The sequence below is a fragment of the Toxotes jaculatrix genome, chromosome 8, assembly GCF_017976425.1.
Source record: "Toxotes jaculatrix isolate fToxJac2 chromosome 8, fToxJac2.pri, whole genome shotgun sequence".
NCBI classification, from domain to species: domain Eukaryota; kingdom Metazoa; phylum Chordata; class Actinopteri; family Toxotidae; genus Toxotes; species Toxotes jaculatrix.
The window spans coordinates 20,979,686-21,007,096 of record NC_054401.1 but is presented as its reverse complement, the minus strand read 5'-3'; the positions used below and the strand labels follow the sequence as shown (position 1 = coordinate 21,007,096).

Here is a 27,411-nt window from a genome sequence, read left to right as displayed (position 1 = left end):
ATACATTGGCCAGCAGTGTAACACTGATGTCATTGTACCACTTGGACACTGAAACTCCCTCCTGTGCAGTTTTATCTGTCAGAATCAACACGCTGATGCCATTCTTCTGTTGGGCCTCTCCCTGTTTCGAGGGATACGTCAACAGTTAGCTGTTTAATGCTGCCTCAGGAGGAGGCAGACATGCTGACTGCATGTTTACCATCTATGTTCTCTGGACATTTAATGCGTGATTATTTCTTTGCTCATAATATCTTGGCCTTTTGGGAACCCCTTGCCGGCCCCGTTTTATGGTGAACATAATGTGCATGTCTTTATACAGGGAATTTGTGCTTGTTAAGCTGCATCTGAAACACTTCTTCATTCTGTGTAAGGCTTGGAAGAAAATTATACTTGTATCTGAACTTTGCTATTAAGAAAACATGCTGGACATACATTATGTGCCTAACTCTAACAGTAACATTTCCTGTTGTGAGTGAGTGTAAAGATACAGAGACACATTTCTGCAGCAGCAGTAGCAGCAGAGAGTTTGGAGTGAACTCATCTCATTTTGTTTTCCTTTCAGGAAAGCGTCCTGGCTGATGTCAGTTCGGCCTTGACCAAGACATGTCTGATAGTCAGTCTGAGCTGCAGGGATTTTCCTTTTCCTACATCAGATCCCCATTATTGTGCTATAACCCACTCCTACGCAAACCAGCATGGAAATAGTTCAGGGGCGATACAGTCTTTACAATACCGTCTTTGTCCTCATCATTTTTATGAGACGTGGCATCATAAAACTCCTCAACAAGACATCGTTTTTAGATTCCAACACAGCTTAGCAGCCTGGATGCATTGATAATGACATGCACGGTCTCTGTGTGCCAACACAATGTTATTAATCATTTTTCATTCCAGAGGATGTGTTACTATTAATCAAAGCACCTTGTGTGAATTTATCATGTAATAATATAATCAAGCAACTACATTTAATTAAAATGGCCGGTGAAGTCTTGGCATGTGTTGTTGACAGTTACCTGTATTTTTTTTATTTTTTTTTTTAACTACAGTTCATTTCAGTGTGGACTGTCCTCAGCTTGGCAGGTCATGGGGCATCTGTTGAATATTCAGTGGCTGCCCCAACAGTTGATGTTCCTGGTGGATGTCAAGGGCATATCTACACCGCAGCCTCCTATGAATGTATTTATTGTGCTGCAGGCATCAACTTTTTCAGTGACTGGCTGAAACATAACAGCTACCAGCTGGAGAGTGTAACTGCATTTCAAACGGGGTGGACACCTTCTTTGTTATGAGATTACATCCTGTAGCAGCTGTTTCCTAGTCAAATGTGATTAAATAAAGACAGTACAGAACAATAACATACAGAGCTTCAGGATCTTTAATAGTAAGGAATGACTGAGTCTCACTTTAATTTTATTTTTAGGAGAATTGTGAAGGCTCTGCAGCTTCTTTGGTGGTGGACCAAAACATAATGCTGGAAACCAGTAAACTGCAAGGATTTCACCATCAGTGTTTTTTTTTTTTTTTTTGCATATTGACCCCTGGGGGCTATGTGGATTGGCATTGCTCAGAGAAGGTTCCTTTTCGGGATACTGAACACATTACTTTTGCGATTTGTGCAGTTTAATTCACAAAAACAACTTGTCATGTTCATGTCCTCATAGGGTCTCAGTCGCTCTGGATACTTGCTACTTGGCTGGTTGTGTTTGTGGATACTGATTGGCTTTTATTGTAAATCATTGTAAAACATCACAATTAATACTTAAAGAGTTTTTATATACAGCAGATGTGTGATCTGATGTTGATATAACAGACACAATGTGCAATGCATTGGAGTCTTTTTATGTATTTTTAGTATTTTACGAGGTCACACACAAGAGGACTGAGATTTTCTGACATTTGTGTGACAGTAAGAAAAGTGTATCTGTGCTTCAGTGGTTTCCTACAACCCACTTGCCATCCATCACAGTCTAAATCAGCTGAAATGTTACCAGAGAGCGTTAGGCTGCTGCTCTGCTCTCCTTACTGCTGTGCTTGGAAAGCAGCACACTGAGTGTGTGCCTGCTGGTCCAGTCTGTGTATCTTTAAGAGGAGGGGCCTGACATTTATATTAGTATTTCTGAGCTAGGCTATGGGAGGGTATGGAAGAGAGGAGGAAGGGGAGGAGGGGGGGGGGGGGTGGCGCAGGGGGCGGGGGTGTGGCGCGGGTCTGTGGAATGAAGTTGGGAGCTGTGGAGGGTTCACACACAGCTGAGAGCAGAGAGAGGACAGCACAGGCTGCCTCACACACATCCAAACACACAGAGGAAAAAGTTGACCTAAAAGGAAGGAGGAAGAAGCTCAAAGGAGAAGGAGGAGGAGGAGGAGAAGAAGAAGAAGAGGAAGAGGGTGAGAGCACCGGCATGGCCATGTACGAACCCGCCTACCTGCCTCCGAACGCTGAGGAGCAGGACTTCATCCAGGCTTATGAAAACGTCAGAGAGAAGTACAAAGGTGGGAGCCTGCACTCACATTACAGTGATGACAGCCGCAGTACAGCACGACTACATAAGATGATGGACGAGGTGTCTCTGCATGTGTGTTTATTTCTTATTCATTTATCTATTTTTGGTTTTATTGACTCTGCACAGGTGCAAACATGTGACTGTTTGCATATGCACCTTGCTGTGCCTTTCATCGTGCCGGCTGCTGTGTGTGTGTGTGTGTGTGTGTGTGTCCCTGGAACAGAGCGGCAGCCATGCATGCTTCATCTCTTGACTGCTGAGTGTTTTATTGATTGGCGCACATGTTCACTGTCACTCTTCCACGCTGCCTGTCTGAGCGTGTGTTGCCAGAGTCCGGTGGATTTACGGGATTGCTTCACTTTGATATGTGACCGTAGCAACAAACCACATTCTACTGACCTCTGACCTCGATGAGACTAAGAGAGGGGTTTAGTTTAAGTCTTAGTGCTCTGCTGATTGTTATCCTGGATCCAGTCACAACAGAGGACATTAACAGGTGCTGCTGAGCAACAGTGAATTTCATTATTACACTGCAGGGAGTTCATGCTTTTCTTCTCAAATCTTCATCTCATTTTATCCCTTTATCCCTTTATCACGTCAAGTGTGCAGCTCTGCATGCCTTCGCTGGATTATCTGACATAGTTTCCTTTTTTTGGAAATCTTCATGTGGTACTGAAATTGCTCAGAGAAAGCTGGAGATGTGGAGGATGAAGTCCAGTTGGCTTCAGCAGGTGAAGAGAAAACCCACAACCAAACAGAGTCAATCTATGCCAACACATCTTTCTGCCCACTTTTGCTTTTCACTTTCTTCATGTCAGAGGACGTCAGCAGCGTCCTCCAGGTGCTTTCATTTCAAAGTTTGGTTTCATTCCTGTCCGTGTCTCATAGGTTGATATTCTTTCACTTTTCTTTCCACTAGATGTTTTTCCTGCTGCATGTTTCATCTGTTCCGTTCCAGCAGATCATCAGGAAGAGGGAGAGCTCCTCTATAAATATTGCCCCAGTTTTCTTTTTTCTTTTTTTCCCTGTCTTGTTGTGAGAAACTGGCGACTGGGCTTGTGCTGAATCACTGTCGCTTATTTAACGTGTATCAGCATGTTTGGAGGTTTTTCTTTGTCAGTTGGTATATTTGTGTGGACATCTCATAGCTCTCTTTTTTTTTAAACGCTGCTTAGCATTGCAGTTAGTACACTTGTTAACTGTTTGTACATTGATTTTAGACATCTGTGTAAGTCCTGCAAACAAACTGAGCTATAGCCAAATGCACTGCACTGGCAACTTCTAATGGACTTTTCATCACTGGGTTGCACCTGATTTGGGTTGGAGCTGGAGGTGTTATCAGGTCAATCAGAACCAACTTCTTAAAGGTTTGTTGGCATCAATATCGTGGAAGACTGAAAACATCAGAATGCATTTGCTATACGTGTACATGGCTCCATCTGTGAGTGTGTGTGTTTGTCAGATCTCTGTCTGTTTAGTGCTGTTTCTGTACCAGGAGGTAATGGGAAGCAGGAGCTGGCTGCGTGGCAGGTGTTTATTTTCCAGACGTTCCTCTGTGTTCCTTCCTCGACAGCGACTGTGCTCCGCTGAGGTCCTGCTCTCCTTATTAAGGCACACTGATGACACAGCCAATGAGAGAGCTGTCTGACTTTGTTACATCCCCTCTCTGCCGAATTCCACTAAATCACAATCACACGTAACACGAGCTACATCTCTGATGAACATGAAAAGCTGTAGGAAGACTTGTAAACCCATGAACCTTGTTCTTACTGTAGGTAGTACAGTGTGGTTGTGGAGGTTGTGTACATCGATTTACCTGCAGATGCTTGTATTTGGTTTGTAAACATTCTGAAGGTGCCCAGCAGTGCAAATGTCTCTGTGTTGCAAGATACTCATCTTTATCCTTACAGAATAAGCACACTGTCCTAAATACCTGTCCTTGTCCGTGTTGTCCACATACTGACCCAGTTTTATCTTGAAAAAATAGACCCCTTTAACAGATTTGAAGCAAAATATATCCCACAACATACTGCATCGATAGACGTGTTAAAACGGAAACGTCTGGCAGTGTGAGGACTGGAGTGATCCATTTTAAAGTGAACACTCACTTTGGATGGCAGCAGCCTCCAGGCAGGCAACAACTCTGAGTTGATATTATGTAAAACCTGTACTGGACGTTCGAAAGCTGTCCCTGGTATCTTCAACATGCTCCCATACAAAGAATCATTTGCCTGTGTAATCACTGATGCTTTCTAGATACAGGATACAACTTGCAGTTGTGAATCTTTGCCTATCTGGGTGCTGCCAGCCTCGTCTAACTTTTAGGGAAAGTGGCTGCTCCACTCATTGGCATAATTGGTGCTTCTGTATTTCCTTTAGGTGGCATGTTTGGTGTTTGGTGGCTATGGCAGTGCCAGTCAGTGGGACTTTAGTGACCGCCGCCATGAGACTGACATTCATGGGTTAGAGTGAAATGTCTTGACTACAATTTCACGGACTGCCATGAAATTTAGAACACACATTAATGTGACGTTATCTTTTTCCTATGGGTTTTCATCTAGTGCCATCATTGATTTGTTCAATACTAAAGTTAGTGCTAATTAACATATGTTAGCATACAAACACACTAAAAACTAAGACGCCGAACATGGTAAACATTATGTTTGCTAAACATTATGTTTGCTAAACATCATAATTTTAACATAGTACAGCTTCACTGAGCTGCTAGCATGGATTAGTCACTGCAGTATAAGTAGTAGGTCTTGTTCAGCTCTGAAGGCTTTAGCTATGTTTGTGGTAGAAATTCTTTTTCATCTAATAGCAGACATCAGTGAAAAGAGAGCTGCTGATCCTCTCTGGTCTTATTTGTGTCTCCAGATTAAAGTGGGAATAAACATAAAAAAAAAATAGAACATAAATATAATTTTGGATTTGATATCAAGAATATTTTCCTAATGGGTTAAAATACAATTATAGTCAATCAGTCAGTCTGCTCTTTCTAATGTTACTCACTGCTGTCTCATTGCCTGCTCTAAATTGTAGCCGGCTGAATGGTAAAGGCCTGGCTGTCTTCCCACTTTCCTCTAATGCAATTTGTGCTAGCAGCTGATGCCGATGTTACTGGGCCGCCTGAGTGGGGGATTGCCCTGTTCACGTTGGGTGGACTGCTGAGGGTGCGCAGCCACGGCTGGCATCCATTTTTTGCCCCAGAGTGTGTCCTGCAAGGTCCCGTCCCATTCCCCGCAGGGCTTAAAATAACCCCTAAATATAGCAGTGGCCATGTTCAGTCAGCCAATTAAACGGTTATTTTTGGCAGGCTTGATTGTCTGCTAACGGTAATTTAAATTCCAGCCTCCTCTTGGCTGAAAAAATCAAACATTTGTGAATTATTAAGCAAAGTCAAGCTTTGATATTTATAGAAGAAACTGCAGTGTCTGACGAGAAGAGAAACCATGATGATCAATCTTTATTTTTTCCATCTAAGTCATAGTGAATGAAGGCTTATATCATCACCATACCTTGTAGCCCAGTAAAGACAGAGCGTATCTATCTTTATGAATGACTGTAGTGGCTTCTATTTACACTAGCTTATGTGTCATTGTGTGAGGAGAGAAGTGGTGTGGGAGGGGGTTTGTCACACACATTTGTGAATGAATGGACTCTTTAAAAAGCCGCAAGGCAACTGAGAGAGTGTTTGGGTGTGTGTGTGTGTGTGTGCATGCTTAAGTAATGTATATGTAAGACCAGCTGCTGGGTGTGTGTCTGCTTTAAGCTGCTAAGCTGAGCTCACCTAGCAGGTTGGGTTTTCCCATCACACGCTCTGAATTGTGACCGGTCAGACACTGATGCTGATGACAGTGAGGTCTTTTTATTTCCTGTGCCCCTGCCATGAAAAATGATCGATTAGAAAAGTTATGTTAGCTTGCTGTGCTGTGGCAGGTATCTAAGAGTAGGGGATGTCATCTTTTCTTTCCCATCTTTTCCAGTGTTTTTCAGAGTCTTATGTTGGCTGGCTGCCACAGGTTGAAGTGTGTTAATAAAGAAGCCAGCAAGGACAACTGGTGTTCGAGTGCCCTTGAGAAAAGCACTTAACCTGCAACAACTATATGTGGGTGTACTTACTCTACGTTGTTGTATGAGGCCAAGAAATGGTGCTTATTACTTACAAAAACAGATGTTGTCTTATCGAGTCTTTGGTTTCAGTGTCTTGTCAAACATAAATGCCAGTGCCCGTCAATTCTTTCTGCATATGGCAATGTGGCTCTTACAATTACATATCTGTGTCATGGTTGTCATTTTTTTTTCAGCAAGAATCACAAAAAGTGACACATCAACTTCTGCTGTAGTTACTGATTCCCTACATTTGGCAGAATTCCTTTCATGACATGGCAGAAAGGCTGATAAATAATGGTTATCTCTGCCTCTTCTGTGGTGGATTTGCATCTGTAACTGTCAGGTAATGTCCCTGTTAGAATTTTTTTTTCCAGCCGGAAGTTCAACAAGACTGACAGTGTGACACATTTGGCCTTCTTCTGTATTTACACTTGCTATTTTGAATGCAAAAGTGTCTTCACACTGACAGTTATGACAACATGCAGTGGACTATAAGTCCTGGGATGGTGTTCTCATTAACTGTCAAAAAATTGAGTGTGAAATGTTGGACACTTCTCATCCTTAATATAAATGCAAATTTTACATCTCTACACAGAGTGATTCTTAATCACCACCATACCATTGTTGGATAGAAAGCATCAGTTTGTTCACAGGGTTAATTTAAGCCTAAGAACGAAATGTGTCACCTGCTGCACATGACACAGCAACAAATATGATGGCCATTACACATGTGTTACTGCCAGTAAAAGCAATTAAACTTGTACAGTTTATTTTCCTCCTCCCGCTGCAGTGTTCATTTCTTTTGCTGGAACCAGCTCTGACCACTATTACTACAAACACACAGTGCTGAATTCATCCTGAGGTCAGCCATGCACAGGCGTCAGTGCCAGGTGAAACGCTCATGGAAAGAAGGCTGTTGGTAGAAAAATCTGTGGATCTGGTGTGTCTGCATGTCTGCGTACAGTTGCATGACATTTTAGGAGATTTCCCGTAACTGCAGTGCTGCCCTTTTGGAGCTGAAGCTGCCAGTTACGCGCTATGAGACCCGAGAAGGAAAATCTCCGTAATGGGGCTTTTCTCCTACTCTATTTCCGTTAAGTTCATCAGCTAAAACGAAGCGTCACATTCAACACATGCAGGGTGTGTCTCAGTGTACCGTGTGTGTGTGTGGGGAGGTGGGGGCGGGGGGGTGTCAGAAAGTGCTTAGCTTTGCTGCTTTAGCCATGCTGCTGTGCTGTGAAAGTTGTCAGACTAGTGCTGGCCAAAAGACTTTTATTTTTCTAGTGGTCATTTTATTTATTTGTTTTTCCATGTATGTCAGCATCCTGCTGCCTGGGATAGATTAGCAGTGACACACAGCTCAGCAGCTCAGGTCAAAGGTTACTCGGGGGCAGTGCTTGATAAACTCAACTGTACTGGGATTCCTTTAGGGCCTTTTAAGGGAGAGAGAAAGAAACTCTGGAGGGATGTTCCTCCAATCTGTCGGCCTTCCTGTCAAACAGTCAATGATTTTACAGAACAGAAGCTGCTGTTCTTTTATGCCTGAATCTCTGGTGTTTTATGACTGTTAGTGTGTGAGCAGGGGGTGGGTGTGTGAGAGAGAGTCTGAAAGGAGATCAATAAGAGGAAGGAATACATAATGTTTACCAGAGACAAGGAAGACCTGGTGAAGCCTGAAGAATACCTTGTAGGTTGCATGACCTAAAAAGATTTTCAGTTTGCTGATAGTCTTTCTTTTTCCTTTGTATGCGGCTTTTTTTTTTAACCTGTACAAAACTGTAGTTTTGTCAATTCCCCACGTTTCTGGCTCTGTGCAATATTTTTATAATGATAGAAAATGACGACCAAAAATAAAAAAAAATCAAGTCCCAAACTGGAATTTTTACTTTGTGGACTGAATCCAAACGTCGTCTTAATCAGCATTTTGCTGTTATCCCAAGTTACTGGATTACTTGGCACTGAAATTCAAACTGTTTGCAGACTGTCATCTTTCACTCATATCAGGAAACACTGTTGTACCTTACACGGCTTCAGGGATCTACAACATAGCAATTTTTTTATATATTAGATACGACTTCACCCTCAAGCTCCACAAGCTAATATGAAGTCAGCGTATGAAGATGTTTCGTACAAGTTCGGTTAAATCCTTTCAAAGTAGTGCTCCTGCCTGAATGTATGACAGTGCTGAGTCAGACAGATGTGTCTGTGCTGTTTCACTGTGTCCTGTTGATGCTAGATAATGATGTCCGCTGACTGTACTTATGATCCTATTCAATCTGACACGTTGTTTGCACATAAACTGCAGAATAACTGCTTAACTAACTAACTGAGTGGCAGCTATCAGTCCGTGGTGCCTTCGTGTGCATCACCTGGCAGCACTAAAGCTTTAAGTTTGCAGCTTGTCAGTGTTGGATTTGGGCCTTCAGTCTCTCTGCTGCTCTTTTTTTTTTCACAAACCAGGAGTGCTCTGCTGTTTAAGCATTTGGAGTTTCTCCCTGATTTTTTACAAGGGCTGAAACACATGGCTTTGTGGCTCAAGAGGAAAAAAAGTGTGGAAAACACTTTAGTGTGGAAAATACTGAGGTTGTAACACCTGGGTTGTTACTGAAACAAAGACTCTGTGTCTCCACTGCTTTGTACTGCTGCGCAGGGATGCTTTATTAAGTTCAGTATTAGTCCTGAATTGTAGCTTCAAGGCTTCACTGAGCTATGAAAAAGTTAACGGGGAAAACAAAAACTTCCTGGTGTACTACAGCTTAGCGCACACACACACACACACACACACACACACACACACACACACACACACACACACACACACACACACACACACACACACACACTCTCACACACAGACATACCATTGCTGCAACATACTATTGTAGATGAAAAGGTCTTTTAAAACTCAGAGGAGTCACCACCTCCAAAGCAGGGAGAACATTCCCTCCCCCTCATTTCCCAACCCTCCCCGCTGAAAGGATCTTTAAAAGTTGACAGAAGCTTCTGAATGAAAACAGAAACCGAGATTATGGGACCCAAAAAGCCAAAACGTTAGAATTCTTGGACATTTTTCATAAAGAAGTCCATTCATTGCCCATGTTTTTAGTGTTCTGGGTTCACGAAATCTGTTTTTCACACATTTAGCTGATTCTAAGTTTACACAAATCCTTCTCTGGTCTGAAAAGGCCTTATTTCTAAATTTAAGTACTGGAATGTCTTAAACCTGCAGGTGTTATTTTCTTCACACAGTGACAGGTGTTAAGCTTTTTCCTGTGACTGTAAAAGTTTTGGAATTCAGAATTGAAAAAGCATGTTTGATCTCAAACAAAAGCTGCTCTGCTAGCCTTATCTTTATTCAACTCTGCAAACTGACCTTGAATTTCATTCCATTCCTTATTTTGGAAATGCTGATGCAGAGTAAATCATGCCGGCTACATTCTTTTTTTTAACAGAAGGCCCTGAATCCACCTTGCCACTGTAAACACAGGCCAGTTTTCATAGACGGTTTGAAAGACAGCAGTCAAATACGGACAAAGTTTGGTGATAGCTGACAGCGTACGAGCTGTTTGACATACTCTTACAGTAACTGAAGTCCCATCTATTCCACTGTGGCTGAAATTAACAGAAATGTGTTTGTCCACTGTGAAGGAGCACTCTGTTGAGGGAGGAACTTTTTAATAGCTGGAGTCATTTTATTCACATTGAAAACCATCCAGATTCCTCTGGAAGCTGGAGCAAGTGGAAACGTTTCCGCTTTACCGCCAATAGGACTTAAATAGACTTCAGGGTTATTACATTCGAAGGGAGTAATAATGGAAATACCCCTTCGCCCATGATGTGATGCATGGTAATAGCTGGTAATGATGAAGGGGAGCATGCATTTATGAGTGTGTCTTAGTCGGCCCTGTCATTTCCTGACATTGAAAGGCAATGAGTTTATTGCTGGTCAGTGGTATTCAGGGCAACCAGAGCCGGTCGGTGCGACAGTCACCACGCGGGCCTGGAATGTCACAGCAGGTCACCCCACACAGCTGACAGTGGGGGGAATGTGCCCCACGTGCACACACACACACACACACACACACGCAAACACACTGACATTCAACATTAAGTTTCTCACTCCTCTTTCCACAAGAGCACACACAGACCCTCAGGGACTACAGACATGCCATAAGGAATAACTTGTTACATTCTACTCTGTTAGCAGTTCACTCAATCTCTTTTGGTCTGAGATACCAGAGACAGATGAGTAAAGCTTGTTAGCAGCTCCAAATACCTTCCAGAGTCTTTTTCTCTTGGGCTTTGACAGAAGATGCAGTTAGTTAAAAACTACCCTAAATGGTGTGGCTGACTCTGGTTTCGCCAAAAAAGGGTTACACAGACTGGTGTTACATAAAAGGCATGATTTGATTCAACGATAAAGATGCTTCTGAGATGACAGACCGCTGTAAAACTAAACAGGACCTCTCGTGTGTTCATGTGCCTGCTGATCGCCGGGTCTCTGAGGGGTGTGGCCCCTCTCCCGGTGACCACAGGTCAAAAAACAACCCTGGAAAAAATTGCCTGTTGCTTGTTTTCTTATCTCAAAGTTCAAATCACTGCTAATTCTGGCCTTCCTGTGGTACTGTAGCTGCACTTTGACACAGCTGAACTCTGCTGTGGCTCCAGTCGCTCACTAGCAACTTTTACTCTGGTCAGGGTTGTGTTTGAAATGTTTGAAAAGCACATTTGGGTGGAAGGGACCCTGTGTGTACTCTTTTACCTTTCTGTCATGAAGTTGTTACAGGTGTTATCACAGTTAAACCAGGTCTATGCTTGATGTGTAGCAGAACCGTGAAAGCTAACGTGGAGCCATGACCTCTGGTATACATCATTCATCAGCTCTGGCCTTTACATTCATACCATGAATTCACAGCTGAAGGCCAAGACTAATGGTTATGAATATGAGAGTACATTTACTCACTCAGTCGTATATTTTGTGTAAAGTTGTGCTAAGGCCAGTGTTGCACCACTGAACTATTACGAAATGATCTCTAACAGTACAATATGTCAGGTTTAGGATAATAAGGGTTCCTTACTTAGGCCCGATTCCAGACACAGTCAGGATCAGTCTCATCTGTAGCGAGTAAAATCGTTCAAATTAATCAGGGCTGCCCCCTGATAGTCGCCCAAACCTTAGTCGATTAGAAAAGCATCAGTTCTTATTGGTTGGTCACAGGAAAAAAAAACTTCAGTGGAAATGGTGACAGTTCGCAGACCCCGTGCCTACTGAACTGTACTTCTGAACTGTACTCCTGTTGCTTTAGGAGATCTGAAATGTAGTTGCAGCCTAACTAGATGGATTCTGTGTGACTTACAGTGGGAGGCAGCAGGTTGCAAGAGCCACCAGAGGGATAGAGACACACATGTTGGTGTCAACTTTTGGAAGGATGAAAGGTGTGTGGAAGAACTGATGTAAATCTGTCAGACATGCAGGACACAAGCCCCACAACCTATCCTGGGAGCAGAGCACTGCGGCCAGTAGCCAGAGTGGCGCCTCTAGCAGAAACTCCCTGTCATGCACAGCCGAGACAGAAAAAGATGATGAGGCACTCAGAGAGTGTGGGAGAGAGACAAGACGGGAAGTGGAGAGACAGAGTGCTGAAATGAAACTGAGACATGTAAGAGACTGTAAGCAGAAATTAAGAGGAAGAAAAAGCAGAGCCTGAAGGAGAGGAAGGGTGAAGTCCTCTCTCTTAGCACTGATCAGGTATGTGGTTGGTTTCACACTCAGCAGCTGTTTGTTTACATGAAGGGACATGTGTAAGGTGAGACGGGACGCCTGAGGTCTCCTGCTGGAGATTTTTTGTTTGGCTTCTGAAAACTGTCTCTGCCAATTCTACTGTTCAAACAAATGCATAGAGGTTAAAGAATTTATATGCTAGAGATGAAACAATGAATTAATTAATTGAAGGTCCCCCTTTATCATGTGACTTACTTTCACTTTAGGTTTAATAAGGAGTCAGTTACACACTCATGAAGCGCCTCTCACTTGACTCTTTCAGTGTCTTCTTCTTAGCTCATTGTGACGTCCTCCTTGTTGCGCCTACAGCAGTAAACTAAGCAGCCTGACGTTCTCCACCAGTAAAATCTGACCAGTCTGAATGGTGATGACAGTCCACGGTAACGTCACACTTTTCCATCCAACTTCTGGGTTTGTTTTACACACACACACACACACACACACACAAACACACAAACACACACACACTGCCAGCTCCATGTACTTTTCCCCTTAAGACCCATGGGAGGCATCGTTTGGCACAGACAGTGTTTCCACCCTGATGCAAGCATCCAGCTTACAGCTCCCTGGAGGTTTCTGCCTCTCCCTGTAGAAACACAGCAGGCTTAATGAATATCTGATGAAAAAAAGTGTGCGCCATTTAATAAGTATGCATATTAATAACTGCACCATTCATAATTAATGATTCTTCCTCTGTACTCTTTTCTTCTGTTTGAATAAGACATTTAGTTTTCATGTATTGTTCATGTTCTTTCTTCACTGTAAATTCAGGTAGTGAAAGGACCATTACATGTAGTTCTTTCTACTTATGCTAGCTGAGCTTATTTGGGCTTTACATGGTAAGCACAGCCCCTAGTGGATCACTGTCCTCATAACAACAGACTAGACAAAAAAAGAAAAAAAAAAAAGCAGAAGAATGGACTTTTAAGGAAATCCTCAAGGCATAAAAAGCTTTGAGTTGATTTCCAGGACATCAGACACGGTAGCTGAAGTACATGACGATTACGTTCCATTTCATACCAGATATCTTAGAGGTCAGTATGTGGATTCTAAGATCATCTTTTAATTAAGGCGTGGATTAGCCTCTTCTCTCCCAGTAGCTGATAGCTGAGCCTAAATAAAGCTGAGATGACAGCATCTCTCCAGTGAAGGTCTTGGTCCAGCTCCAACCGACTGATTCTGAGTTAAAGCCAGTGAGTCAGAGACTGGGTGGGGGACCTCTGGGGCCCACTGCAGAAAGTTTTTTGCTTAAATCACTCCTTCTTTTTCTCCCTGCTACAAATAGGATGTGACTTGGAGCAGAACCTTCCAGTGTTCCACCTCGCTGTTGTAATTTATCCACATCTCAAAACAGGAGGCTCTTTATAGGGAGCGACCTCACACAACTTGAAGGCCCCCGTGGGACCTGGTCTTAGGTCTTGAAGGGTGGGGCATAGGAGGAAACCTGCAAGGGTCACTTGCTTCATGCCTTGTTTTCCCTCTGTCTCAATTCCCAGAATTCCTCACCATTCTTGCGTATATCAGTATAGTAGGGAAATCAGCAGGGAGGTTGTAGCAGCTGCATGATGTTTGCCTGTCAACATGGAAAGCCAAAAAAAAGTCTCTTTAACTTCTACACATTCTTTTTCAGCTTTGTATACACACAACACATGGAACTGTAACATCCAACAGAAAGATCATTCAATAAACAGTGTGATGGTTTTAAGTAAATCCAAACAAAGCTGAATCAGCGATGTAAGTTTGAGATTCCCTGACTTATGAAGAAAACCATCTAAAAACACACACTGACATGGTTTCTCTGCCTACAGTCATTCTTTCCCTTCACAATACGCCACATCCCTGATTGACATGCTGTGATCTGTTGTATTCACTGCATTGGCTTAACTATTTTATCACTGGCTAACACAGACAGTGTATCTCTCAGCGGGGATGCCGGTCTCCTGCTGACTGCTGCCCCAGGCTCTAAGCTGGTACATTGGGCTGGAGATTTGAGTGGCTGGGTGACCTCAGACAGAAGGAATGTTTTGTCTGGATGTCCACAGCAGGGCTACCGGTCTACTGATGTAGACAGAGCAGAGGGGCTGCAAGCAACCGAGCTGAGAGCCAGCAGGACTGTAAAACACTCTGAGGTGAAGAGTATCAAAAAGCAGAGTTTGGATAGTAGTTTGGTGAAGAACAATAAGACCTCAGCCAGTGGTCCCACAGTGGAATTGCAATGGGTCCTGTCTGACAATTTTCGTAACTTTCGAAAACAAACAATTCAAGTGCAGGGTTTGAACTTCGGTCTCAAGCTCTCTTTCATTCTTCACACAACTGCTCCCAACACCTTTATGTGTAGGACCAAGTGCCTTTGAGGAAATATTGTCCCAAAGTGAGCAGTGTATCCCATTTGTAACTCAGTATTTGGTCCAGTGTAACAGTGTAGTCTTTCAAACATGGTTGAACTGTTTTTCCCAATAAATACAACGCATTATGTCAAACAACTCTAAATAACTCTAAAAACCACACACACGCACGCACGCACACACACACACACACACACACACACACACACACACACACACACACACACACACACACAGCTCTCTCTGACACAGCTGAAAAAGGTAATAAAGTGAAGGACAGGCACGATTCTAGCAAGAGTAGCAATCTAGCTGGCCTGCCCTGCAGTGATAAAGTCATCAGGGATGCATCGAAAGGCTGACTGTTGGCGAGAGGTTAAGAGAAGATTCCTTTAGCAGGCTTTAACAAAGAAACTTCAGCATACAGGCTGTCTGGCTGCTAATAAACTCTTGTGTACATTGGCAGGATCCTGCCATAAGTCTGTGCTGGACTTATAAACTGCACAGAAGCAAATAACTCCAGCTCAGCCTGGGGTAGCATGACAAAAGCCCTGCTTCTCATAACTCTCATTCCTCCCAAGACCCAGTTATGAAACGCTGCTAGGGGCTGAAAGATTCATCCCTGTAACCTTGAACAGCTGAAGAGTTAGTGTTTGACATTATAAGTTGTGTTTGTTGCAGTATGTATCCATATGAGCAGCTGCAGGTCTACGGTTTGTTTTACATCTCTGTTAAACATTTGAAAAAGGATGACAGAGGAAAATGTCTGCATATTCCAAATGTTAGGCACAGAGCCAAAGTTAAATAAAGATTTACAAAACGTATGCAGTATATTGTTAAACATGTTGACACAAATACAGACAATCTGGAGAAATTTCTGCTACCAAACCTCCTTTTGGCTCCCCTCGCAGGTTTTTATTGCATGCAGCAATTAAGTCTCACCATTGGATTTTCATTCTTCCCTCCAACTGAGGAATTCACTCCTGCAATTAAAGGCATTATCTGTGATTGAATATCCAGCAGCAGGCCATGTATTAGTGCGTGTGGTGTCGGCAAACCCGCTATGGCACAACAGAATCAGTTAATTACTAAACAAATAAAGCACAGAAACACTCATTGCTCATTTCCTGATATAAGAGAGTAATTTCCCCCTTTTCAGGTGTCTTAATGCTAAGCATACACACAGAGTAGCTAAGCTTACCAACAATTAAATTTGGGTTGCATCACATGAAGGTTATTATCAAATCTGTTTTATTATTTTAAATTAACTTTTTACACTGATTTAACATTTAGTGTTTTTTTTTTTCAAATTTTACTTTCACTTTTGTTGTACATTGTTTAAGTTGTTGGCAGAGACATGTCGTTAGAGCTTGTAGGTCAAGCAGCTAAATCAGTTTTTGAAGAAGTAATAGGCCTGAGTAATAGGCCAAAGTTTTGGCCTGTCTGTTTTACCAGCTATGGGCATGCAAAATGTGATTCTGCAGATGTATACAGGTCACTGAAGAAGATTTTCAGTTTCAAAACACAACTTAGTTTTTCCATTCGTCCATCTTTCACATTATTGTTTCGTTTTTATTCATTAATGAAAGTTAATAGTTTTATTTTTCATTTTCTTATAGTATAGGTGGTCAGTTCCTATTTTCCGTTGTTGTCAAATCTTTGTTAACAAAGATTAAACACTTCCTACATAACACAAAATTTTGCCGTATCTGCTCAGAGGAAAACTATTACTAACCATTGTTAATAACAAATTCGGTATAAACGTCCTTTTCTTCCATTGTCTGGCTGTCCTTAATGGAACATGTCACTGTGACAAGAGTCGGGCATGGAAAGAGGGAGTTGGGCACAGGTCCAGAGGTCTACCGATGTCAGCCAAAACATGCGGTCACAACACTCAGCACACACAAAACACACAGCTGGGCCCATTTGTAAATTCACAGGCTTGTGTGCGTCATTCTGTTGTATAAGCCTGGTATAAAAAAAAAAAAAAAATCTCAAGAAGTATTCAGAGATGGCTGCCACAACTACTTCCAAGAGCTGTACACACTCTCAAAAACACACACACACATATATATACACATGACTGAATTCTCCTTGACAGTGCAGAACAGCTAGACTTCCAATTTCCCCGCTGCCAAAAAAATGTCAGTCGTTTCCTCCAGACTTCCTTTATTATGTACAAGAGGCCCTTCAAGAGCTGAATTAAATAATAGCTCTGCAACAAGGCCGCCTGCTGTCTGAGCTGAGACGGAGGTTAACCGATTATTAGTGGAGGCATTGATTTGCCATCATTTATTTTCTTAGATTTTGATTTGGTGCAGTTTAATCTATTTCCTGTGGCTTTGACCACAGTCTGTGTGGCCGGGTGCAAGCAGGGGCTTCCTCAGTGATGATGAGACTTGATCACTGCTTGATGTGAAGGCTTCAGCCAAGACCGTCAGCAAAAGGGAAGTAATTTATTGACTAAGTACAGTTTGGGATTCGTTCACACGAGGCACAGATTGTTTAATGACAGAGCTGAGTTTGTCTCTCATCACAGCTTCGTTCTCACATCAAAAGCTTGTCAGCAGATTTGAGGAAATAATTAATGCTTTCACTGTGATGCATTAGGGGTCCAGTAGCTGCAGTAGATTTGTGATTTGAAGCACAGAGCCACAGAGCCATTATACACACATTTTTAGCATACCAGTTTTACCACAAGTTATCGTTGCCATTCCTTAGGTCCAGGTTTATATCACAATGGGCAAACCACTGCAGTGTTTACATGGGAGAGGTACTTGAGGATTTTATTTGCTCTTTACTGAAGGAGCATGTCTCAAATGCCACTGGGCACAATTTTTAAACTGAAACTGCTGTTCCTGCTGATGGCTGTTTTCATAGTTGTATTCAAAGATAGATTTTTTTATTTCTTGTGTTTTTTCCCCCATGGCTACAGTATAGAAAACTGGCTACATAATAGAAAACTGACTTCAAGTCTCTTGCTAATTTGAATGTGCACTTTGGTTCACGATGGTAAATATTTCCTCAGTTGCTCTTAAGTTTTGTTACAAAGTTACAAAATGCTCTAAAAGGTGCTCTGATCAATAGCTTTATATAAATAATGGATCAAAGGAGTAATCAGAAAGCAGTTGCTTGTACGGACAAAACCTCAGACTATTCTCACCTGAATTTGCAGTTGAGCTTTTCAGAGTATATAGAATCATTTGTCTGTTTTCAGGCCCACTACTTCAGCACAAAAAGTTATGATAAACTGGCTGCACACTGGAGAAGGTGGAGACCAAAACAGAGCAAGACAGGTTGTGAACATTAGACTTTTTAGAGGTGGCTTTTTATACGACTCCATATCCAATACTGACGTTGTTCGGTGTATGCTGGATGTGGGAAAAAAGCAATTGCTTGCTAACACATTTGCCATAGCAATGTGATAAGGTGTGGTAATATGTCAAGGCTGTGTTGACAGCCTCTTTCTGCTGCCCCCAAGTGGTAAAAAAAAAGGTAAAAAATAAATGTAAAAATCAACCAGCTATTGCAGGTTTACTGCAACTCAAACCATAATCTTTCTCTAAATTTGCCCTAAAAATGTCTGCTCCCTAAACCTGACCAAACCTTAACCATAGCACTGTGACATTATTAAACAGATTTATTTTTTAAACAGTGATTTGTACCAGTTTTGAAAAGTACACACAAATGATGTCGCCCTGCCAAAAGAGCCGTCAGATCAGAAAATGCAGTGTGTCAGCAACATATTTTTGTGTTTAATTTGGTGGACAGTTGTAAATATTACCTGTTTTCCTGCTGATGAATATTCACACATTTGCATTACAGATGCCTACATGTTTACATATTTACAGTAAAACAAAAATTGTCAATTTGCATAATTCTGCAATAAGTGTTCTGACTGTTCTGTGCACCAGAATGTGTACCAGCATGATGGTCTCAAAGACTGAGTTTAAGTTCTAGCATGTTTTTCATGCAAACCCCTGCTAAATATCTTTTGTTGTTTTATCAGATGTTGCCAATAAAAAAAAAAAAGAAAATCATTGTATGATTATGTAGTAATATGTTTACAACCGGTAAATATGTAATTAGTGTTAAGCTAGTTTGATTAGGAGTTATAAAACAAAGTTGTTGTATCCCTTGCATGTGTTTGTGGTCGATCTGTGTAAGCAGCAGGCTCGTCCTGGGAATTAAAGCAGGGATCTGGGTGTGGTGCAGGGATTTGCTTCTCTGCCTTGACAAACACACGCACTCACATACACACACGCACTCACACACATACACACACATACTACAAAGTCTTTTTATCTGTCTGTCTTTTGCTCAACAAATCAACAGAACTTGCTTCAATTCAATGTATCTGTATCCTCTACAAACTCCTTCCTAATGTCATTCTCCTACAGTAGAGTGATTGACAGCTAATCCACTCTTTATCCTGATTGGCTGGTCTGTGGCAAAGCAGGTAGCTGTTTGACTCAGTGATTGGCTGAGTTTACTGTCCCAGTGACGGACTGAAAAGCCAGTTTTAGGTGAAGGAGGAGGTGGAGGAAGAAAGAGGAGGGGACAAGGGAGGAGCTTTGCATTGTGTAGATTCCTGCACACACACACAATGTTTGTGTGTGTATGTAGGTGTGTGATAGACTGTAAGTGAGTGTGTGTTTGTGCACATGGTGTATCACAGGAACCATAACAGAGCAGGGTCCTGGTCAGTAGTCCTGCAGGGGCTTAGACAGGAGGAAAGTGACCAAAGAGAGACAGAAAAGACTTTGCTGAAGCTTAAGACACAGGAATTTACCCAGAGGAAGCATCAGGTCTGTCAGCAGTTGTGCCAAACAGGAAGAAACTTTTCTGAATCCTCATCAATATTGGCCGCGTTCAGTATCATCATTCTTCACAAACGGAGGCCAAAAAGTCACAATGGACAAAACCCGGTCTATCCAAAACGAGATTACTTCTCTGAAAGGTATTTCTATATTCTGATTTTAATTCACAGAATCAAAAAGCGTGTGTATTTGACTGCGAGTAATGTGGGCTTAATGGATGAACAATAAAAAGAACCAGGGGGACATTTAATCGTGTTATTGTGTGTCTACGAAGACGGACAGGGAGGGGTGTCTGACTCTGGTATTGTTTGAGAAGCAGCGGAAGCTCAGAATATCCCCCAGCTCAGACACTTTTAACTCAGCTTCTGAATTACAGTTCAAAATGAAAAAGAATTTTTAGATAGATAACAACCATGGATGAAAGCAGAGAGGGAGCTCCTCTTGTCTGTGTTTGACTGGTGTGCTGTCCACTAACTTTGTGCTGTCGTGTGTCGTTGTATCCCAGCTTGTGTAAACAGACAAATGCCGACTTGGACTGAGAAGTACGCTCTTTGAGTGATGTATGCTCTTGAACCTTGCATTTGCCATGCAAACCCGCCATGCAAAGTGGAGCATCATCTGGAGCTAGCTAGTAAAGCTGGTGGTGAAATTGCGCTGAATGCAGGGGCAGCTCTGCTTTTACTCGTCTGTGTTAGCATGTGTGTGACAGGTGGTTTGAGAAAAAGTCTTTTGATTATAACACAAAACGTGGAATGGAGGGAATGACTGACAACAACATGACAACATGACTGAGGATGCGTTTGCTTTCTGTCTGTTGTCTTTTTTTGCACCAGTTTTTCCTCATTTGTATTTTTTCTTTTTCCATCACTCTGTACGTTCCTATAGTTGCACCTTGTCAACATGTGACCCGTCAGGTTTTACCTCTCAGGGCAAGTCATGCACACGTGCTGTTCCAGTTTCTGTTGTCAATTTCAGGATGAGTGTCTTTGACTGGAGAATGCTAAGAATTAGATTCCTACTGTACACTGTGAATGGCTGTGTTCTGCTGATACTAATGATAATGAGGAAGACCATGATCAAAAAGATAAGATAGAGTTGATAATAAACACAATGCTAGTAAAGTCTAATAGGGGTAACTTAGCAGCCTTTGAACAAGCAGACAGACGTATGTGCACACATACAGCAAACTGCAGACAAATGGGCAAAGTAAGTCCTGCCAACAGTTAATTGATTAATTGACTGACAGAAAATTATGGCAAATGTTTCTGTAGTTTTGATTTTATCCAATCAATTAAAGTGATTTGTTTCATTGCAAAAGTACAAAAATGTGACATTTCTAGGTTCTGAAATATGAGATTTGATGAAATCACCTTTTTAAGATTTTGTATATTGCAATTGTTTTTTTTTTTAATTATTATTATTTAGTACTGTTTTATAAGCCAAATAATTAATAGATTAATTGAGAATAGTTGCACATTAATTGATAATGAAAATAATCATTAGGTACAAGAATTAATTTAAAAAAAATGTCCAAAGCAAGACGAAATGTGATCATGATGGTGTCATACCACTCCCCAACCACCCCACAAGGGTGACGTAGGGTGGTGGTGGTGGCAGCTGTCAGGGTAGAATGATGGTGTAGGGCTGAGGCGGTCATATTGATTTTCCTGATAAATGAACGTCATGCTGACTTAACACACAGATGCAACCATCAACCACCCACTTGTTTTTCTTAGGAAGCGTGCTCATGCATGGTTTTGAATCACAGGGTTAATTCATTACCAGATAGCGGGAGAAGCCAGACAGTATTTATGACCAGGACATCAGAGATGATTGCATCGAGCAAACTTCTTCAGGTCTCAGTTTCATCAGTGTCCCAGAATAAACCTTTACGTGGTTACAGCTCTGTCACTGTCTGACACTTTGGTTTTTGTGTAGATGGTGTGTGTGAGTCTTCACACAGTTACACTAATAGGAAACTATTTATTGGATCTCACCACAGTGCAAAAGTTAAACAAGGACTTCGAGCAACTTATGTAGAGAATACCCCAGTGTCTGATGCTCATTCATCAGACCCTTTCAGCTGAAGTGTCATGATACTGGGAACACAGTGTTACATTTTTAGTAGTAGCTCACATCAGTGCGTGTGCGTGTGCATTCCTGTTGTACAGAACACAGGCCTGTTCATGTACAGTATCAGGAAGCTGTCAGATTTACAGTGTGTCTCTCACCTCCTCTCTGTGTCTCCATCTCATCCCTGAATTGATTTCAGTCTCAGTTGCACTTCCTGAGGGGGAGATCTGCAGCCATAAACGATCCCAGGGCCCTTCCCCTGTTTTAGCTCGTAACAGACAGCTACTGTATGCATTAGGAGGAGACTTATGGCATCCTGCTGTCATGCTGCACCCGACCTAAGGTAAATATTGTTTAACAGACAGCCTATGTGGAGGCGAGGGAAACAGCGCAGTTTTTCTGTTGGCTGTTCATTTCCATCCTGTCGTTCCAAACTGAAAGATCTGAGTTACAATCACACCTGTTTCACTGGCTGCAGGCTGTGGTACGGTAATGACTGGATGGTGGACCTCACCCTCAGTCAGCAGAATCAAAGTAGTTGTTGGTTTGTGGGAAAGAAAACAATCCCACAATAATCCCACGTTGGTATTGGTCCATTGTGCCAAAGTTCTCTAGCCCCGGTCTGCTTTATAGATCTGATCCAAAACAAAAAGGCCCTGGGCCAGATCTGGGCCAAAAGGGGGATTTATACTTGTGTGTTAAGGTATTACAGCATAGATAACAGACCCACATACTTGCTGTGGTAAAGCTAAAGGCTATGCGTAGCTAATGTACACCACCTTAAAAATGTAACTATGCTTTTAGGCTACGGTGGCTAGGGAGATACTATGTACGTGTAGAAACTGCAAGAACTGTGATTAAGCAAGTTTCTTTTTCAGTAACACACATCTAACAAAGCCATCTCCACGTCAAACCACAGCATACACACTGATTCCACAGCAAAAATCTCCAAATCCTCATCTCTGCTCCATCTCTCATTCCTTAATGACAGAGGGAACAGATACAGCAGATGTATACATATATATATACAGCATATACAGCAGATGTATATATATATATATATATATATATATATATATATATATATATATATATATATATATATATATATATATATATATATATATATATGTATGTATATATGTATGTATATATGTATGTATATGTATATATGTATATATATATATATATATATATATGAGAGTGTAAATACAATTGCTGAAGGGAATATAATTAAAGTATGATACTGTGTGTTCAAATATAGTGTAATACACAGTATGAGCCTAGAGGTGCAGTGATAAGATCAGAGTGTGCTTGCTAAAGTATAAATCAAAATCTAGCTAACTACTGTGGGTCTGCCAGTAACTCCTCAGGTGAAGTAAAAATCCAGTTTAACAGGCCACTGAATCTGCTGCTGCTGCTGCTGGAGGTAATGCATTGCAACACTTTCTGTTTCTGCTAAACTGGGGTTCAGACAACAGGACTCAAAAGCATGATTCAAAACTCAGGCAGTAGAATCAACAATGTTTACTTCACAGATCAGGAGGAGATTCGGTCCAAAGAGATGAGGCAGAAGTATCAAAAACGGTAGGCAAGAGCAGGGATAAAATTACAGGAAACCAGGTCATGCCACAGGAGAAAACAGCTGGAACACTGGAAGGTACTAGGATGGCACAGAGGGAAGGTAACACAGAAATTAAATACACAAGGAGGGAGAGACAATTGGACACAAGTGAATCGCATCAGGGTGGGGCAGGTAATCACACAGGCGGAAAACCAAGGAGGTTATGAAGTTATCTGAAATGAGACAAGAGGTGAATCCTTTCAAAACAAAACAGGAAATAATAACTGAAAAAAACTAGGAACAAACAAACATGTCCTTAAGCAGAGGAGTGAGATGTGTTTCCCTCGATAAATCTACCAGTTGCCAGTGAAAAATCAAATGCAAAAAGATTTTAAGAAATTGGCTCATTAATAATAATTGTAATTTTCTTTATTACACATTTCTTACCATAAAGATGCAATTCAGTGTGCTTCACTCAAAGATGGAAAATACACATTAAAAACACAGAAGCAAGAAATCAGCAAAGTCATGGTCAAAAACCTAAATGCATTCACTGCCCCTCAGAACTGCGACACAGTAAACTGAGGAACAGGGTGAGGTCCTTGTGTGCATGCAACCTCCTCTCCTCTATTGTCTGATGGGAAAAACTTTTATTATGCAGGAAATGTTGTATTTGTATTGCGTTCCAGCATGTTTGGGAAAAAAAAATCTGAAATTAAATCAGATTTCTATTTAAACACTTTAAGATCTTGATATTTGTTGAGGGATGTAATATTTACTTCTGGTGAATTAGGCCTAAAAAAGTTTTTTATGAATATAATGAGCACTGTGATGGATTTCAAGTTCCTTGAGTCCCCACTGTCAATCATGCACGTTGCACTCTCATTCATCATACTACCGACTGTATACACACACCTCCCTAATCCGAGTAACAGGGAATTCCCTGACCTGTTTGTTGGTTACTACTCACACAGACCCTTGCCTGTCTTCCTGCCTTTATTTCCCCTCTTTCTGTGGCACAGCCAAAAAATTTCAGCCACTGACCTGCACGTATCCCCATTCCTGAAGTGGAAAGCACTTTTACGTACACTCAGCTTCCTTCTGTCATAGCACTGTTTCCTGACCACGAGAATCCATGGCAAAGGTGACACGCTGTACTATTTGTCATGTCTGGAGTGATGTAAGGTAAACAGAGGATGGATAGTCCAAGGCTGAGAAGCAGGGCCAGGGGGCTTCCAGTTTGTTGTGTAATGAATACATGTCAAACACAGTAGCATTTGGATATTTTCCACCCTTCTTGTGGTTGTTTACCTCAAACCTTAGAGGGATGACTGTCTCTGTTCTTCTGGATTTATCACAGCGTCCTGAAATTGCTGCTGATCTTTAGATTTTATGTCTCACCTTTAAACCACAAAAGAAAAGATGCATGGAATTTGGTGGGGAGCAAAGCACAGAAGGTGTTATCAGTGGTCTTTGGGGATATTATTTTCCCATAATCACATGTTGTTGTGTCAGCGTTTACAGGTCTGCATGAATGCTCTTTGAAGTGTGTCTCTGTGCTGCCGTCATGGTGCATTCATGTGAACGATGAGCAGTGCCAGTAACAAACCGGCCGATCACATTATCACCCGTTCCCTGATTACAGAGAACACTGTTTGCATTCAGGACAGTTTGAGGCCTGTGTTTGCTGCCAGACGTGAGGAGGCGCCACAGCGTAGGATAGTGATGAATGCATACTCATTTATGTCTACGTCTGAAGTGAACACACCGGCCTGTGTATTTGTGTGCATTGTGTCAGTGCAGTTTGTCATGTCAGTGTTAAGAATCATCCTTCATCCTGCAGTGTTATATTCCATCAAGTCATCACTAAGTCCCCCTGTTGGATCATGAGACGGTATAAGAGCGAGAGTGTCGAATGGTTCCAAACCTTTTAGCAACCTTTTGTGAAGCAGTGTCTGTTTGTGGCCTGTCATGACAAATGATTTGTTTTCTTCTCAGATTTTTTTAAAATTTAAATCATATTTAGAACCATGAGCAGGTAAAGCTGGCGTCAGGCTGCTGACCAATAAGGAGACACCGTAACTAATGAACCTATTGTCTGATCGATAATCAGAAATCCCAGAGGAATTCAGTTCACACAGATAAAGGAAATGCTCACATTTTTAACCACAAAATCTTTAACCAACAAGTATTTGATAATTCTATTGGATAAATTGTTCATGTAATTCATAAGCTTTGGTAAATGTGAAGGTGTTCCTAGCCTTTCAAATTTTAGACCACATCCTGGAAGAGATTTTCTCTTCAGTCATTTACACATGACTGTAGCAGCTTTTCAGTACTTTGTATTTTCTTTCTCTTTTAGTTTTAGTTTCTACTACTCTGTGAATGACACTATTTCCAGATAATGTTGAGAAATCTACTGTTTGGCTTACTGTCTTTGCTAACAATAGTTTCTTGTAAGTGCTGCTAAATACGATCCATGTCTCATGTCTTGGATCTCACTGATATAACTGCAAAAACAAAGAGCACAAAGACAGGAAGGAAAAACTGCAGGAGTTTTTTGAAAACTCAGGAAGTTGTAGTTGCCTTAATGGAGACCGTTGATATGGCATAAAATGTGAGACTTAAGCTGTGCTTCTGTGCAGCAATGCTCCTTGGTATTGAAATGAATAAGCTGGCTTGTTCAGTGTTACAGTAGCCTGGATAAAATCAGTGTAATCCAACTTGGCTGCAATTCTAAAGTAAAGTGTGATGATCCGGCCACAAACATCTAGTCTTTGATCAGAAACAGGCAGCTGCCAAAAAGGCCAAAAAAGGCAACAAACTGTTGGACAAGCACTGCGAGACAGAGGAATGGGATGAGATTCAAGTTAATCAAAGCTTAGAAGAGAATAAGATAAGAATTTGGGAGAACAGTTTAGTGAGTTTCCACAGTTTGGCAAAGAACCGCTGCTTTTGGACTGTGTGTGGATAAGTCATTATATAGGTCGGGCGTGTGCTTTTCTCCAATCTGCATCCATGCATGGGAAAATCAAAGCAGTGTTTAGTTTTCCCACAGTTGGTTGGCAGCAGAGACTGACAACTAAACAGCAGATTTATAAACTAGATCTTAATTCAGACAGGAAGTGACTCATCTACCAGTCTTCAGAGGCAATCAGTTGCCTATCTTGGGTTTATTCATTTGGATGTCATTATCAAAAAGGATGCATGGTCAACAAATGACTCACAGTTTGATCGGCCACATTTCTGACCAGATACAAATGACTCATACATTCTGACCACACACTGATTGGCAGTCTAAGAATGCCGGGTTGAGCGTCCTTAGCTGAGAACAAACTTCCTATAGTAATGACCAAAGAGATGTGTACTTGTAGATAAGTGAAAACAGCTGCCATTTAAACTGTTTAAGGATCATGATGTGAAATGTTTTCATGCTTTTTTTCCATTTCCCAGGAATAACAATGAATCAGCTGAGCAGCTGGCATCTCTCAGCATCTTAAAGGAAAATTTCACTTATTTCTAACTGGTGCCTTTCTTTCTTTTTTTTTTTCTTTCTTTCAATTTTTCTATGATGCTGATTTGAGTATCTTGTTCCTGAGCATTGGTTTAACGATGCTGCTGGTCTGTGAGTCTACAGTACAGTACAAGACCAGCTGAACTCAGAAGTGATTAAAATACTTTCTTTGAAGCCTGATAGTTTAGATTTTCAGTATCTCAGATTGCCTGTTGTAGTGGATTTATTACTTGTATAACAATTTGTGATGTAGTAAATCAGAACTGGGAAATATCAACTCAGCTCAATGAGTAATATTTGACAGTGGAAGTAAATAAATGCACAGTGAATGTCCAATAGGCAGTGTCCAGTTTGGAGAGACTATCCTCAGGAGAAACAGAAGTGACCACCTCTTCGGTGAAATAAATGATAAATGCTGAATGTAATCAGCACAATTACAGCAACTGGGAAAAAAGTTGTGGCATCTACTTAACTGGAATTATTTTTTAAAGGTGCAATACCCTCATCATCGTTTTAACAAACCAAAACTAATCAAAGCTCTATTGTTAGTGATAATGAGCATGCTCATTATCAAAGCATGATAATGAGCATGCTCATTATCACTAACAATAGAGTGGAGTTTTTTTCCCCCTTTAACCATATTTTTGCCCTATTTTTCTGAAATGAAACTCCTAACATGGTTACTTTTGGGAAATCTTCTTG

General features: G+C 41.5%; 1 protein-coding gene and 1 long non-coding RNA gene across 3 annotated transcripts in view; one reads left to right on the top strand and one right to left on the bottom strand.

The window, feature by feature from the left end:
- The first annotated feature begins 2,278 nt into the window (after nucleotides 1-2,278).
- The window catches only part of plecb (plectin b), a 107,566-nt gene continuing 82,433 nt past the window's right edge, over nucleotides 2,279-27,411 (top strand). For both annotated transcript variants that reach the window (XM_041043609.1, XM_041043608.1), the window contains exon 1: nucleotides 2,279-2,490. In XM_041043609.1, the coding sequence (XP_040899543.1) occupies nucleotides 2,400-2,490 (91 nt within the window). In that variant the 5' untranslated portion in view covers nucleotides 2,279-2,399. The remainder of the gene's footprint in view (nucleotides 2,491-27,411) is intronic.
- LOC121185463 lies at nucleotides 13,113-16,562 on the bottom strand. Its single transcript, XR_005894366.1, has 3 exons — nucleotides 16,474-16,562; nucleotides 15,628-15,721; nucleotides 13,113-13,969 (listed from the first exon to the last, which is right to left on the bottom strand). It is a non-coding gene; the product is annotated as an uncharacterized LOC121185463 (long non-coding RNA).